The 17,337-nt window shown below is 44.8% G+C and overlaps 1 protein-coding gene across 3 annotated transcripts in view; it reads right to left on the minus strand.

Annotated features, from left to right (window-relative positions):
* The window catches only part of PDE1C (phosphodiesterase 1C), a 164,015-nt gene extending 148,628 nt beyond the window's left edge, over positions 1-15,387 (minus strand). Inside the window, exons 1-2 of one of the 3 annotated variants that reach the window (XM_042889222.1) lie at positions 15,249-15,387; positions 14,675-14,777 (exon numbers count right to left, since the gene is read on the minus strand). In XM_042889222.1, coding sequence (XP_042745156.1) covers positions 14,675-14,775 — 101 coding nt within the window. In that variant the 5' untranslated portion in view covers positions 14,776-14,777; positions 15,249-15,387. Of the gene's footprint in view, positions 1-14,674; positions 15,000-15,248 lie in introns of all 3 variants that reach the window. The other 2 variants (XM_042889223.1, XM_042889224.1) reach the window with 2 other exon arrangements.
* Between the last annotated feature and the right edge of the window lie 1,950 nt (positions 15,388-17,337).

Below are 17,337 nucleotides of genomic sequence, written 5' to 3' on the forward strand. Positions count from 1 at the left end.
CTGTAATTCCTCCCTATCTAGGAGCCCATAGATGAAGAGAATTTAATACAACCACAAAAAAGTTTGAATTCTGTAAGGACCTCCTCAGAATTCTGCTGAGAGGTGAGTTAACATGATTAAGATGGTATGGAGAGGAGGGAGGGTGGAGGAGATGGAGAATTAGACAGCTCTGCCAACTGCTCTGTTTTTGTCCCACAATCACACACCTCAGCATATCAACTAGCTCCATGAATTGCTTGTTCACTCCTACACAGCCTCTGAAGAGAGACCTAAATCACGTTTTTTACTCCTAACAGCAGCATGATTAAAATGGTGTTAGTCCATATTTATTCCATATTTATCCCACAGGGTTTGACAGTAATGGCAGACCTTCAGCACACGGAGTGAAACTTTGGTTGCTGCAGAAGTAAGTGAAGGACACTCGCCTAGCTTTGTCCATGGAAACTTACAATGAAATCTAAAAGTTAATGAGCACTGTGTTCAGAATAATGAGTTGTACCTGCCCTGGTAATATCTCTATGGGCTCACAGCCTCCAGGCCCATGATCAGCACCAGGACACTCGCTGTTAGTACTGGACTTACTACCAGTGGTACATGCAAGTGAGAACAGGTGACACTTCATAGTTAATGTAATGCTGCTCATCTCAGTGGCCACAAGCCTGCCCTTAGCCTGCTGAGATAGTCAAACTACTTAATTTTCCTTAGCCTTTCCTTTGGAAGTACAGAGATGAAGTCATTTCACCAGACTGAAACACGAAATTCTGGCAAGTCTTGCTCTTTCCTGCCAAACTGAGGCTCCTAATGTTAGAACAGGCGTGTAAGATAACAGTGCTGAAAGTTTATTTTGTAGCTTAGCAAATAAACAATAAGATAAGCAATAAAATTTGGCTAAACAGAAGCAAGCCCTTCAGTTCAATCTAGAAGACCATTCCTGCTCTTTCATTACCACCACTGAATCTGCAGCCATGCTGGATGTCATTCCTCCCCTGCTGTTTTCCTTAGCAGCCAGCCACAATTCATTTTTACTGCTTTTCTCACCAGATCTGGCCCAGAACTCCCAAGGCTTCCTCCCTCTGGCCACATCTAGGCAGCAGAGAAAGAGCAATTCCCAGCTCCTGAGTCCTGGTGCCTTCCCTGACCACACCACAGCAGTGTATTAGCTCATAACAGGGCCAGGCACCATCCCCTGAATGTCACTGCCAAGGAGGAAAGGCCTGGGGCTCAGATAAAGCTACTTTTTTCAACTGATGGGATCACGTAAATTGAAAACCTTCTCTCCCAGCAGCTCAATATTCTGAAACATTCACTGCATTACAAATTATTCGTCATCATCACTGGATTAGTGATGCATTTGAGTTACGTTACCAAAGTCTATATTAATAACCATGTATAAACCAATTAACAAAATCCAAATCTCACAGCACAGACTATGGACTGGCATCTGTCAAAGCTCAGGATCTTATGGGAGCCCTGACCAGCACTCGTAAATATACCGAGAGTGCCAGACTTTGAAGGGGATGATGCCATCAACTGCTATTGGGTTTTTAATTCCCTAATTGAAACAGGAAGACCAGCTTTCCTGCTTTAATCACTCTCTAATAGATAACAAACATAATTTATTGTTTCTTCCACACACCCTGTTTAGCAAAATACTGTGCTAAGTTTAAAACAATACAATCACAGAGACTAACGACAACAGAGGAGAAGAAATCATAAAGTGGATGAGGAAAGAGATTTCAGCTGGTATTTGCAATGTGATGGGGGGTTTATGTGGGATTTTAAAAGACAAGTCATTTTAAATTGGACCCTGACCTACATGGGGACATAGTGAAATCAGGAGAGGATGAGGCAGTCATTTTTCTCATTGTAGGTAGATTATAAGAGTCCGCGTGCTCTGAAGTATGGGCATGTGCGGTGTAACCATGCAATGGCAAGAAACATTCACAGCCTGAAATAGGTGCAACAATTTCAGAGGAAACAGAGACAAGACCCTGAAGTGGGACAAGAGATGTACAGCCAGAACATAAATTGAACTTAAACTGATTAGTTTATCAAACTAAATAATGTATGTAAAAATAATCAAATGTCAACAAATACCCTCGCTGCTTCTGCACAAGAAAAATGCTCCTTTGATATTTAGCTGATCTGACAGTTTTCACCAGTTCAGCTACTGAGTTTTCTAAACTGGGTAAACAAGTATTTCAAGAAAGTTCACAGTTTCATTTCCAAAGAGGATTGAAGTTGCTAGGTCATAACAACTGCTTTTACTCTTCTGCAACATTTTGCCTTGACAATGTTCTTACCTGCAGTTAAACAAAGTTTCCCACTTTCTCATTTGGGGTGTCATGTGTGTAATGATTCCATGTGAAGTACAGCAGGACAGGAAATGTTTTTAAATTCTCCTTACAGAAAAGCCTCGCTGACAGTGCAAGCTGTGAGGACTTTGTTCTGCAATCAGCTCAAAGCAGCTGCAATCCTACCTCCAGCAATTCAGTACAGATTCAACAGAGCCTGAAGGCATCACCGCTGGGGTTATACGGACATGGTCTGGGCAAAGTGACATCAGTGACAACTACATGCTATACCATATGCTCTTATGAGAGATGATAACCCTAAATTCAGTGCAGCTACCTCAGGCAGGAGGCTTGGGTAGGACCCCACGCAGCTGTAACAACTGTGCTCAGATAACAGCATGCCAGAGGTGTGGTAGGTACAGGTATTTTATTTCCCACTGACATCGAGATGATCTGTCATAAACTCTCATTATTTTCTTGAGCTTCATTTTAATGAAGGACAACCATGGCTTGCTCATGCTTTGATAAACAGTGCTGGTTGACAGAAGAGGCAAGCTAACTGCTGTGCATCTCTTTGTGACACAGTATGTATATCAAGTGTGGAGAAAATGAGGCAAAAGAAAAGTTTTCTTAATTGGTTTGCATTGAACAGTGTGCATATAGGAAGGATCAAAGGTTTCAGGCAAGACAGCCTGAGGCAGAGGGATCTGCAGGGAACAGTGGGAGCCCCGTGGGGACAGCTGAGCGCTCCAGCTTGTCACACCATGAGGTGTCAGCAAGGGCAAATCAGAAGGGCTAACTCAAATTCACTCCTGGAACCATCCTGGACGAGACAAGACAGTAAAAGTCTTCTGAAGGCTTCTAAAAATCTAGTTAAACTCATGTGGATTTTGTACAGAACCAGAACAGTTACTGTAATCTTGAAGCTCTTCTACTATTTTTACTCATGTTTCCATCACTCCTCATGTCAAAAACAAAGCAAGCAAACAAAAGCAATAATTAAAAAACAACAACAACAACAACAAAAAACCCAACACCTTGCCATTGTAGCTGGCATGGATTTAGCTGAGGAAAAACATTAAGTAAAAAATTAAAATGGAGAAAGGGCTCTTCTCAGTATCACTTTTGTTACAGACAAAAAAATAAAAACTAAAAAGATCAAGTCCCAACACTCTATGACCTTCACACAACAAACTACTTTTTATCAAGACATTCCTACTTCACGTGACCAAGTGCTGTTTCCAGATGGCTGCTCCAAATGGCTGATGGAACTTCTGGCTCTGAAATAAACAAGGAAGATGACCCACAGAGCACAGGATGGGTGGTACTTCAACAAGCCTAACCACATCTCTCACTGCAAGAGACTAAGCTCTTTTTGAACAATGGGATGGAAGGCAGGGAGGGAATTCCTCCCTGCTGCTGCGAGCATCGTGCTGCACACTGTGCTCACTGGGCAACGCCGACTTCAACAGGGGGATGCTGCTTCCTTCTCTTACTACAGTAACTCAAAAAAGGGAGCAGATATGCAATTTTTCTGTGCATTCTCTGGTTGTATCCTAATTATCTTCCTACAAAAAGAACTGAAGGAACCAAGTCAGAACAGCAAGAAGTGTAAAAGGGGACAGTTCTGTTTGGAATAAGGTGAAATACCATTTTGCAGAGAGCTTACAGTGTCAATATTGGTGCATCCTATATGTTCAAAGCACATAATAGTTTAGCTTAAATTCCATTCCCGCAGTGGGAAAGAGCTGTTAGGTCCTGGAAGAAACAAGCGTGTATAGATTAAAAACTTGTTTTACTCACTGCTGCTATGCAAAACGAGCATATTCAGATCCTGCAGGAGCCAAACAGGCAGCTGTCCAGTTTATTTCATGCAGGGTGGCTGTGTGATTAGTTACTGCGTGCACGATGATGGGAGAGAGGCGGGGGGGGGGGGGGGAAATCATTGTTCATACCCCGGATTAAATATCTAGACAGGAAACATGCTCTGGAATTACATCAGAGCAGACCAGCCGCGTGCGCGAAGTCACTAAACAAATCTGCATCTTGCCCTAAGCTCTACTAAATCTAGTGGACTACTGCTTGTTATTGTTTCCCCCTCCCGAACACAGCCCACCCTCTCTGCCCGCTCGCAGACAGCTGGTGTGACGCAGGATTTTAAATCTCATGGTTTTTGTGCCAGGCTCTCTCCTTACTCCGGGTTACAGGCTGAAACACTCGGATTACTGTTTAACAAGCCTAAACATGGGGTGATAAAATCACTGCACAAAGCCACAGTGTTCCCTTTCCAAAATTATGTCCCTTCCTCATTCCCACCCCCCACCTCCCAGCCACCTCCTCCTTCAGCCCGACGATAGCTTTCAGGAACGATTAGGGGCTTTTGGGGACACGGCCCTGCACAAGGAGGGAGGGGTAGCTATTGTCCTGGCTGTGCCTCCTCATTAACAGACTGGTTACTAAATGTCAGCTGTAGGAAAAAGCAACATTTCAACTTCTTGTGAACCGCCAGCGCTCTTCCTCTGGGCTTTCCCCGGCTGTGTTCTTCCAGGAACAGCACTGACAGAGGGGAGCAGGCTGAACAGTGAGATGTTCAGAAGACAGCCAGCAGCAGCCTGTATGCAGGAGTGTTCTCGTGGGGGGGGCCTCCAGTGCAGAGTGTGATGAGTGATGACAACCTGCAGCTCAGGAGCACTGCCCCACACCCGGGACACAGGAGCTCCTCAACACAGCAGGGAGAATTTTGGGAAACTGGTGGACAGATGGGAGCGGTCCTTGAACACGCACAGAGAACAGAGGAGGTGATTACTATTTAAGGCCCTACTCCCTGCTGCTGCCAGCCGTCTCCCAGGTATCTTGATGCCGCAGCAGCTGTGGGAACGGGGTCTTCAGATGACTCAGAGATGCAGATGTGTTTAAATAAACAAATCCTCCAGCCCTTTCCACCAAGTGCTGCAGTTGTGACACCTATTCTAGTTCTTAAAAGGTTGGCTGTTCTAAGGGTGGAGTCAAGTTCTCTCCCTCCACAAAGTGAAAGCAATGCAAAATGCTATTTGATGTTTCACAGATTTGGAGGCTAGGTGGGACCATAATGATAATTTGCTCTGAGTTATTCAACAAATTTGCATAACTCCAGAATTTGATTCTTCTCCATTTGCAAGCAGATATCTTGCTACCATTGAGCTAATCAGAAACAGGTCTTACAGAGATCACTGAGCATTTACATGCCTCTCTCTGCAAAGCACTTTGCAGACGCTCTCCATACAACCTGAATGACTTTATCTACTTATCCACACAAACTGCAACCAGAGCTGTAGGCTTCTTGCAGCTGGAACACTAGTGCATAGAAAAGAAGGGGAAAAGAAAGATGATTGCCCAAAGCCAATGAGAATGAGAGGGAGAATTCTGACTGGCGTTACACCAAGAATGTGGCCAAAATATCAAAGACAACGCCCCAGTCCTGTAAAAAACAAAGCAACAGCAATCTGAAGAAGGGACCCTCATTCACCTAAACAAAGTCATGTTCTGAACGTGACACACAAGCAGTGTTGTCTGCATTGATAGCCAGTGGTATTCTTGCAACATACAGGGTTTTTTTCATGGTCTCCCATTAAAATATTAGTGAGGTAACAAATTGGGCAGCATTTTTAAATGCTTTTAAAGGCAGCCCTTTTCCCTGTGACTTTCATCAGTACTCCTAAATTACCTGCACACACACTGTGTTATAAACTCTTTCAATAAACAGCGTAAATAAATCTAACAAATGTTTACACGTAGGGGCCTGAATTGCTCACAGGACTAATCTTCTTTCTTCTCTTAACCTTTTTTCTATTTTTTTAAGCTCTCTCATTCTCCTCTCCACCCTTTCTGAGTCACTATGTTCTTACATATACGATATCCCAGTTCTTCCCAGCCAGCCTCAACCCCCACAGCTTCCTCTATCACTTTTCCAGCAAATCCAGAAGAAAAAAAAAGAAGAAGAAGAAAAAAAAGAAGAGCTCTTCCATCTGATGTAGCTGTTCCTGATGTACCAATATGTGTATAGGAGGATATTTAAATTGTGTATGCAGTCTCTTAACTTAGCAGAAACCAGTAACTGCTTACAGCTAGTGAATCGCAGAAAAACAGCTGCTCCACAGGAGGCATGGGAGGAAGTGTGATCTGAGCATCATTTACAGCAACCATTGGAACTGTTCAGCCTTGCAAGGGAGTTTATGCTCTACTTCAGCTCCTTTGCCCTTAGATGCTTGCTGCAGTTTGCTTTCCCTGCAAGGACTCCCCGAGTGTCACAGCTGTAACTACAGGGCTCTGAACAGCATTAGCTGTTAAAATGGCACAGATCTTACATTTAATTTGTGCTAATCTTGGTGTTGAAATGAGATTTTCACCAAGCCAGGATTTATACTACAGATGGATATTGTGCAATTTTCTGTCTTGGCAAGGAGTTTCATGCACAAATAGTGTCTGTTCCGAGGAGGGTAAGAAATCTCTTCTAAAATGATGATACATAGCCATTCTAAGTGTCACATTAATAATAAAATGGCTCCACAGTTTGATAGATGTGGGGAAAAAAAAAAAAAAGAAAAAAAAGCATGTAGTTTACATGTATCTTAATAAATTGTCTCCTCCAAGACTACAATAATCTCCTGCAACTCTCTCCAAGAAAGATTATGACAATCCTTGCATGCCTAGCCTATGCAGCCTTCCTCATCCAGTGTCACCGGTTGCTAGACATAGAGGTCCTCTGACAGAAGATGACGTAGTCTACAGAGACATGAATTGGGTAATTTGGCAAAGAGAGAACTGGATATCTTTCAAGTCCCTTCTCAAAAACCAGAAAGCTACGGCTGAGTGCTCTGCAACACCCTTCTTGGGCAGAAAAATTCAAACAGCCCCAACATGGACATAAGCAATTGCTGAGAAAAATCCTGATTCCACTGAAATCAACCAGCTGAGCCTATAATCAGTTTCACTGGCTTCTGAGCTACACTCAATCTATTGCTTTTTGAATACCCAAGAGAACTACAGACAAATCTTGGCTGAGGCCTGGGCAGTGTGGAATCTGCTAGAGGAAGGCCCATTGTTCAGCTACACTACAAATGTAAATACAAAGTTGGGCTTAACACTACTGGGGAAAATCTTGTACTGTCACAGGGCTAAATGACTTTTCTCAGCGAATTACTTTCAAAACCTAACTCTTCAAAGAAAAAAAAAAAATTCTTTGAAGATCAAGAACTGAATTCTAATGTCACCCCTGCAAACGTATGGGTATCAATGGAGCCATTCTTCCCGGTATTAGAAGCACAGTTCATGAGATCAAAAACAGCCTTATGAATCCAAACAAGCCCTTCTAGAAAACCTCCGATCTACCCAAATCCCTAGTGGTTTGAGAGCAAGTCGCATCTGCAGAGGTATGTTTCACAAATGCTATAGTGTTTTAATGGGTCAGCCCTAATACATGTATCTCAATCACCCCTCAGAGACAGTTAGTTTCTAGTATTTTGAAGGGACAAAACTAATTTTTTTGATGGAAAGAGAACAGAAGAGGAATATCTCATGAATTGCAGAAAGAAAGAGAAACACAGTATTTAAAAAACCTTTCAAGGGCTGAGTTGGGTTTAATATAGTGTTTGAATCCTCCCAGAGCTGGCAGATTAGGAGATGAGCTGGCCTCACAGCCTTTAAAACACATAAACATGCAGAGGATTTTTCAGCGCCGTCTTCCATTGAGTTCTGTTTCTTTATGCATGCACTCCTATCCCACCAAGACATTTTTTGAAGAGAATTCCAGAAAGACTTGTAATTTCCCCTTGAGTTAAGGTTTAAATTCATCTTCCCTGAAATAACTTTTTTTTTCATATTCTTGTTTCTTATGCAGGACTGCACGCTTTATGGCGGTGCTATTTGAAAAGCACTGCATTTAAATCACAAAGGGAGCCCTTTTCTTTTACAGCAGGCTACGGTCTTCTTTTTATGATTGCGGAAATAAATAATTGCTTTTGAGGCTGCAGTTATGATTCATTTGTACTACCTCCAGAAGAATAAAAGCTTTTTTTATGATTAGTGTAAAAACTAGAGTGTATATTATTTCTTAGACAACGTTTCAGTATTAAACATGAAGTCCTCTCTCTTTTGTTACCTACAGGATTCATTTATTGATTTAAGATTCAAATAAAAGTCACTGGACGGAACGAAGTAATTGAAGGACTGTGGTGAATTTTTTCAGTTTACTGAATTACTACACCTCCAAACGCTTTACTTTTAAATTATCTTCTCTTGAAGTTGCTATGTTCCAACAATTTGTTCCTCTGTCCGCTTTTCTGTCGTGAGATCAGCAGCTGTCAGCAGTTCTGTCTGCTACAGCAGTACGAAATCAGCTGTTACGGGTCAGTTTGGTGGTCACACCGAGGAGAGAATGATATTGCAGACCAACCAGACCCCAACAAACCTGACAACCAGCTAAATCCCTCACACCCAAAGAGTGGCTCACCCCAACTGGGAATTTAGAGGCCCACATTAGAGCACGGTCTCCCCCAGCACAGACACCCGGCAGTGAGACCTTTTCAGTCCTCCCAGGAAGCACGACAGCAAAACGTCACCCATTCCTGCCTCCACCTCCTGCTCCCTGAGCATGCTCATCTTCACTTCCAGCAGCAACTTGAAATACATGAGAAGAGTCAAACAGAGTCTTAAGAGGACTGTACAGAGGTTTCTTGACACGGTTCTCTGATCAACAACCCCAGCCCATGCTCATCACAAAAACCAAACGAAGAAAAGGGCAGCAGCATCTGTTTAGAAACACGATTGAAGGTAGCTCAGTCCTGCTTCCAAGGTGAACAGGGCTTCAGTTTAAACCTAGACTCTCAGGAGGTTCAGGAAGGCTGAAACCAAGACCAAAGACAGCAGGAGTGCCTCTTTCACCTCCGGAAAGGAATTAGCATATTCATATTTTCCACTTGAAAGTTGACTAATTTACACATTTACTAACAAAGTGGCGCTTTCTGAGGGGTTTTCTACATCTTTACTATCTGTTGCCAGCTAAAATATTTGGGGACAAAGACTACTGTGTAGAGAGCACCACTGGAACTGAAGGGAGCTTTCTGTTTTCCTGTTTATGACGGCTACATAAATGAAAATGGAGCAGATGAGGGTACTGTCACCGGGAGAACCAGCTGTTCTGCATGCGACATTTCTTCATGTAAGAAACCCTAAAAATACTGTGGAGTACATACAGACGAGAAGGGGAAACAAATAACCGAGCAGTGGCTCGGTAATGCTTGCCAAATTGTCTTCAGTCATTGAGGCTCCATGTTTTCCCATTGAAATTAGTTGCATCATCATTTATTTCAAAAACAAATCTGAATTTCAATCTTCCTGTAACATTTGCATTTGGATGTCTTCACCATCGATAGAATGCATGGTTCTCTGCAGAGGAAATTAAGCACATCCCCTACGTGCTGAAATATCTTTCCGGATCTTCAGCAAAACCATGAACTTTTCAAACTCACTGATTTATGTGTGCTTCTATTTTCCTTCCCCTTCAGATTTTTAAGACCAATTTTACACTGACAGGTTTGAGCAGGAGAGCCGGACAGATGAGATCAAACTCAAACATCCCATTTGAGTCTCAGCTCAGAGACTGCTGCTGTTTGCAGTTTCATCTTTGGCAGCATGAGGAAGGGCTACACTGAGAATGAAGGGATTTATTATGACTTTAGCAATTTAACATTATAATTCCAGCTATCAGGAAGAAAGTTAAAGTACATTTTGTCTTTTCTCCCTCTGCAATTCTTAAGCTATTGCAGGGGCACCAGCAGATCCTGGTTACGCTATGACAGCTAAAAATCAACTTTTTTCTTTTTCTTCTGCAAAAAACAACCAAGAATTAATCTGAAAATACCTCCAAGCTGGATCTTTAGCTGCCCTAAACCATCACAGCTCAACTGAAGCTCTCTGGATATGTGCCCTTGCATTCTTAAATACCATCAGATACAACATGTAATCCTAGTGTTGAAAAGGGCTCAGGTCTCCATGTCTGAGAAGCTGGAAGGTAACTTAGGCCACTTCATAGATCTTTAAGAGCCCTAAGTAGCAAATGAGAGTTTGCAGTCCTGCAGCTGGGAGCCCAAGTGCTAAAACAACAACATCCCAACACAGCCATCACTGCTCACTGCTTCATGGAGAAACCACCAGCTTAAAAAGCAACCGTGCAGATGTGTTTTGAAATGGGGTCTCCAAGCTCTGCCACAACTAGTGCTCCATAATAGGTCCAGATAAACTTTGATGGATGAAGGGCAGAAGGTCCTGTGCGTAAGAGAATGAGTTACTGGCTATTGTAGGAGAGTGCAGGGCGGACTCATAAGTAACTCCTCTGTATGCAGTGTCCAAGTCAGAGCTGGTTTGTCTGAAAAAAAGCCAGCCTTATGGAAAGCCAGCCTGTGGGGTGCAGAAGACAGAACGTGGCCCTTACTAAAGAGCAAAAAACTCAAGTCCCTTTTTCTAGCAGAAGGAATTACTGAGAGCCATAAACAAGCAATCAGCACATCCTTCAGGAACACTTTTCCTTGCAGACTGAGGCTGTCTGCCTTCATGGGTGAACACAGCTAGGAAATAACAGGAAGCTGTTCAAAGGCAGTCTCCCTGTGAGATCACAAATGGACATCCCTGAACTCGTGCAGCAGCCAAAGAACAAAAGTTATCTGCTCATGAATTAAAAACGTGTTTAGGAGGAGGAAAATGCAGATACTCCTCAGGCAGCCAGGAGGGGAAGCCTCTGGCAAGACATGTTTTTTGCTTTGTGCAGCTGTCAGAGACGGGCAGCGTTCAGACTGATGCAAGTCAAATGCAAGTCAGAAGACCCCAGGGGCTGTCCTGGCATAAGGACAGGGAGTTTGGGGGCAGCCCTCCCTTCAGGATTTAATGCCTTCTCACCCCCAGGCATTAGAGCATACACACCTTTCTCCACGACTTTTCTGCTCATTCCCCTATATTTGGCAATCTGCTTTCTCCCACTCTGACTCCCAGGCAGGGGTGAGGATGGGACTAGGGAGCTCAGAGGCACTGCCACAGGAAAACACAGCATTCTCGTGTAACAGCTTGTCATCATGTTTCATATACGGCTCTGCAGGCTCTCTGTTCTTACTACCAACATCTAAGATACCCCAGAAGGGACAGGAAGCTGCTCAAGCCTGGTTCATTTATGATGACAATGAAACTCAGAAGCAGGTCTAGTCCTGGAAGGATGATGCTGCAGGGAAAGCTGGTTCATTCATTCCAAGGAAAGAAAGGTCTCTGACGGCTGCACAGGCACACGTTTTGCTTGAGAGGGGTCCTGTGAGAAAAGCTCTGGAGTAAACTCCTTGCTCACGCTGTGGTACGACATGAAAGGTCAAAGCAGTCAGAAGTCAACTGGCACGATTTTCCCCAGGGAGTTTCAAATACCTCTGGTGGCACTTTTGCCCAGGAGACAGCTCATTCAGAAACCTTTCATGAACATTTATTAAAAACAGAACACTAAGAGATTAATTCTGATCTGTGATTAAACTTAATATCTAACAGGGCTTGTATAAAAGCTGGCATTTGTTCCTTAGGTCTCTCGTATGAGACAGCCAAGAGTTTTACCACAGATGAGTGGTAAAATTTATCACACTGCCTTAAACATGTGGGTTTAATTAACCCACTGCAGGTTCATTGACTTCTTGTTGATTGCTTCACAGAATCATTAAGTCACAAATATGTATATGTCAAGTAACAATATTTCAGAAATTTTACGACATAGATATTTTAGCTCTTTCTTAAACAGTAAAAGGAATCTGCATATGGCCCAAGAACTACTGTTTCCAAATAAGACAACCAGACTGTCCTAACCAAGAAATGCATGCTGGAGAGATGCATAATGAAACCAGGAAGGAATTTTTTCCAATCCACTCCCATAGGTGAGTTCAATATCTTGTCTGCCTCTTACAGCAACATACAACTCATGCTGCAGACACATGCTTCAGCTTCTCAAAGCCTGCCTTTTGCACACCGTCCAAAAGGCTTCTCTGTTCCTTACCCAAAGGCCAACCAGCCTGTGGGACAGAACTTTACTGGGCATATGGCATATAGCAAGAAGAGCTATGGCCAGAATTGTTTAAGCAGAAAACACTATATTACAGGAGTCTGAAAAGAGCGTCAGCTTCACCGCCCCTTTGCAGCCTTTGGGTTTCCATTCCCTTTCAACTATGCAGGCTGAGACGGGGGGAAATTAAGAGACCCCACTCCCTGGAAAAGCTAGGTACTGAAAGAGGCAATGAAATGGGATCTCCTCTGGGGAGTCACTGGGAGCAGACACACCAGCTGGTGCTGGAGGTGGGAGCACAGGGAGGAAGGTATGAGCCTAGCACCAGGTGAAGTCGTACCAAGGAGATGTCAAACCTGACACTGAGCACCTGGGACTGTTTGTATCATCACTGCCTTTCTCAGTGCAGGAGCGGTGGCAGGATGCAGTAACCTGTTGGGTCCCTGCCTGCTGCAGCCTACAGGTCCTTGGCAGCATGCTGCCCCTGACTGCCTGCTTAGCACTGCTCTGTCAGTGCACCAGATGCAAGGAGTGATGTCTCCTCGAGTAGTATTTGATCTCTGCAGAATGAAGTCCCTCGTTTACAAGGCTTCTGAGATGGCTGCACACATCGACTCATTCTTCTTACACAGATGTGAATAAGAAAGGAGAAGAAAAATCATGAAGTATGACGCTAAACCTCAGACTGCAACCAGCTTGTGTGTGTATGCATATAATGAGTGGAGATAGAAAATTTACAGCCAATTTCTTTCTTCTTTGCCCTTCTATGAGCAAAGAAATTTTGAAACTCAGAAAGAAAAGGTGCATTTGTGACACGCACACAGTGCCAACACAGGGCTACACTGAGAAACAGCCTGAAGTTCAGTAATTGCGAATGTGGAATAAGTCCTGCAGTTTTGCCAAGTCTCCCAAAGGTGGAACAGCCTGGAGTTTGACAAACAATGTGCAATCACTCTTTGTACAGAAGACAGGAGAGACCCTGAACTAATCTGCTGCTAAGGAATTATCTGCAAAACTTCAGGTGTGATCCAAACCAGCATGCTGCTAAACTCTGTATTAGACAGAAACGCAACGACTCCTAATGCTACAGCATGGCACAGATTTGAAAATAAGAGGGTTTGTTTTGCGTGGCTGTTCTATTTGGAATGCTTACAAGACAGCTGTCAACCACTTTGATTAAATTCCTTCACAAAATAGGCTTCCTGGAGTGACGACTTGAAGGACATACATATTCATGCACGTCTTTTACTCTGCATGGAGTCCTGCAGAAGTTTTGGATGTGCTTTACAAAAATATGCCGTCACTGCTCACACTAAACAACTCTCATAGCAACTCCAGTTTAACTGGAAACCCTTTGTTGTCCATTTTTAGCCTGCTCCTCTTATGCGTTCCCAGTTCTGCTCTTTCCTATCCTTCTTGTTCCCCCCCACACACACACCCTGCAGGCTGAAACATTCTCTAACATGAGCAACTAAGGGAGAAAAAAAAACAACTCAGTTCTGAACACAGAGAGGGATGCAGCTTAATATGGCAGTGTTCCTCTTTGGCTGAGCCAAAAACTGATGGGCAAATAAATAAATGCTCTGCAGCCAACAGTGGCTCTTATCGCCGGTAGGCAACATTTTGGATACTGAGACTCTGAAAAAGATGCCAGACATTAACTCTAAATAAGCTACACAAGCTCTACAGTGTGTAAACTTCTACATTTCTACAGTCCCAGGTCGTTCTTTAAGCACAGGAAGCAGTGTCCCACCATTTCATGACAAGTCAGGCTTAACAACACATGTATAAACTAATCATTAAGATCTGATCTGTGCATCATTAATTTGCTGCTGCCACAAGTGGAAATCTCTTCCAATTGTGCTTTCTCTGCCTATTTTGACCTTGTTAACTGCATCAGTGCCAGAAATGGTGTACACGTACAGGGAAAAAAAGTCTTTCTGTAGGTTGCAGCTAATGGAAGTATTACTCAAATCGGAGGACCCAATTAGGTTGCATTCCAGGCAACAACAAAACTTTTCCAGTGCTGCAGCAAAAGTAATTAGCATCGCACAAAGCTGCTGCTAAATTACCGTGTCTCATTAATGACATTTCTACTTGCCCGCTAAGAATGTTTCTTCGGTGTAACACGCGGGGTTCGTTTAAGGAAGCAAGTGGATCTTTGCTGAGATTAAGTCACTGTATTTATGGAGAACAGGTGTGGAAACTCCCTTGTCATTTTGAAGGTACCGACAAGAAAGGAAAAGGAAAGTGCTACAATCACTTTGACAATGGGAGGAAATGGGAGAAGGACGTGGGGGGGAAAAAAAAAAGTGTTACTTACAAGCCTCGGAGCCGAAGCCAGATTTTCTCTATCTGCTCTGGCTGTAGGTATTTTAGAGAGTTGCTCTCAAATTCTTCAATCTCCTTCGTGGGCGACTCCATGGCTGCAGGTTACCGCGTCGGTTATGGCTCGGCGATGATGGGCGGCTGCCCCAAGCACACGCTCCACCTTTAACGGGGCTGCCCGCCAGTGGCCAACATTTCTGGCAGCCCCTTCTCCCCCCTCCCCGGGCGCTCAGGTGTACGCGGGGGGCACGCCAGCATCATCGGGCAGACCCAGGGGATTAGCGGCTCAGCTCCGGACTAGCAAACCCGCACGGATTTTTCTTTTATTAAAAAAAAAATACCAACAATAAGCCAAGGATCCAACCAGTAATACTGGCTGAAGGATCTTTAGCAAAGGAGGGAAGGGGAAAGGGAAATCCCTCGCTGCCAACTGAGCCGTCTGCATGGGCAGCTGGGGAGCCTGCACCGCCACGCCGGCGGCATCCCGCTCTCCCTGCGTGCCGCTCCCCCAGCCGGCTCAGCATCGCTCCCCCAGCCCCGGCGTGGGCTTTTCTTCCCCCCTCACTTACCAGCAGCGCTGCCGACAGGCTCAGAACCTGACAGCCGAGGGGAAAGTCGTCTGTCAGCATAGCCCAGGCACAGCTCCTCGCTCTGCCGCCCTCTCCCTTGCACACACACACACGAACGCGAGGGAACGGGCTGGCGCTGATTAAAAGCCCGACCGAGCCAAAAAGGAAGGGTAAATTACAGAAAGTGAGCGGCTCGCTCCTGGCAAAGAGCCGTCTGCTTCATCGCGAGGCAGCATGCACTCAGGCAGAACGCAGCGTGCAGCTTCAACTTGGGCAAAATTCACTTTAAAATACAGAAATCGGTAAAGCAGCACTGCCCGAAGCCTCACAACACAGGATGGGAAGTTCGCGCAGCAGAGGGAGATGAAGCCCAACACTTGTAACAGCCTTTTCAGTGCCTTTCAACAAGAACCGCTAACGGTACATTAGGAGACAATGCTTTATTCATAATGCATGAGGTTTGCAGCAGGACCTATGGCTGAACTGGCGGCTCGCACAGGGCAGCAAACAGCCCGGTTCTACAAGGGTCCCACGGTGAACCCCACACCAAGCCCAGGCAGAGCAAGAAGCAAGACACGGGGCATTTCTCTTAACACCACTGGGGCCCATCCTCCAGGTATGGGGAAGACAAGAGGACAGAGATGTCCTTTGTCACACCGACCCCACCCACAGTCCACTGAGATTTGGTGTTTTCAGCCAAAGACACTAAAGCTTAAGGGTTGAGAAATCATAGTGAGGGTCTGCTACAGGCTGCCTGGTTGGGAAGACCAAGTGGATGAGGCCCTCTATAAACAGGTAGGAACAGGTTCACAGCCATAAAACATGGTCCTCCTGCAGCGCACCAGAAATCAAACAGCTTCCTGGAATGTACTGACAATTTCCTCATCCCAGGAAAGTACAGGAACCCAAGAGGAAAGTGCTGTGCTGGACCTTGTCCTCACCAAAGAGGAGGGACCGGTGAGTACTGTAAAGCTCAAGGGCAGCCTTGGCTGTTGTGATCATGGAATGGCAGAGTTCAAAATCCTTAGGCTATCAAAGAGGGTGTGCAGTGAGCTTGTTACTCTGCACTTCAGGAGAGCAGACTTGGAACTCTTCAGGGAACTCCTTGTTGGGGTGACACGTGGGAAAGCCCTGGAGGGAAGAGGGGCCCAAGAAAGCTGGTCGGTATTCAAGGACCATCTCCTCCAGGCCCAGAAACAGTGCATCCTGAGAAAAAGGAAGGCAGTCAAGAACACCAGGAGGCTTCATGGACAAACAAGTTGCTCCTGGACTTACTTAAGCTCAAAAAGAAAGTAAATAGGGAGTAGAAGCAGGAACAGGTTATCTGGGAGGACTACAAAGAAGTTGTCCGAGCAGCCAGGAAGGAAACTGGAGAGCTGGTCACGAGGGATATGGAGAAAGCTGACTTCTTTGCCTCAGTCGTCACCAGCAAGGGTTCTAGCCTCACTGCCCAAGTTGCAGAAAGCAACAGTAAGAACTTGGAGAAGGCAGATCTGTGTGCTGTAAGTTAAAATCAGGTTCGAGACCACTTAAAGAATCTGAAGGTGTACAAGCCCATAGGACCCAATGAGATCTATCTATGGGTTCTGAGGGAACTGGCACATGAAGTTGCCAAACTGTTATCCATCATAGCTAGTGAAGTGGCCTTTTTTAACTGAGTTACAGTGCCAGTGGGTAAAGGAGGAGCCCACAGGAAAGGTGGCCCACAGGAAAGCTGGAGAGGGACTTGTTATAAGGGCATGTATCAACAGGACAAGGGGAAATGGTTTTAAACTGGAAGAGGGTAGATTTAGACCAGATATCAGAAAGAAATTCTTTACCTTGAGGGTGGTGTGATGCACTGGAACAGGTTGCCCAGTGATGCTGTGGATGCCCTGACCCTGGAAGCTTTCAAGGCCAGGCTGGATGGGGCTCTGAGTAACCTGCTCTAGCGGGAGGTATCCCTGCCTACAGCAGGGGGTTGGAAGTAGATGCTCTTAAAGGTCCCTTCCAACCTAAACTATTCTGTGATTCTAAGCAGAGCAGTTTGCCACACCAGGAAAGTCAGGCTCCCATGAAAACAGCCGGCTGTGATTTCCCATGCCAGTTG

Source organism: Lagopus leucura, unplaced genomic scaffold (assembly GCF_019238085.1).
Source record: "Lagopus leucura isolate 7727_CA_CO unplaced genomic scaffold, USGS_WTPT01 Super-Scaffold_100157, whole genome shotgun sequence".
Taxonomy (NCBI): domain Eukaryota; kingdom Metazoa; phylum Chordata; class Aves; order Galliformes; family Phasianidae; genus Lagopus; species Lagopus leucura.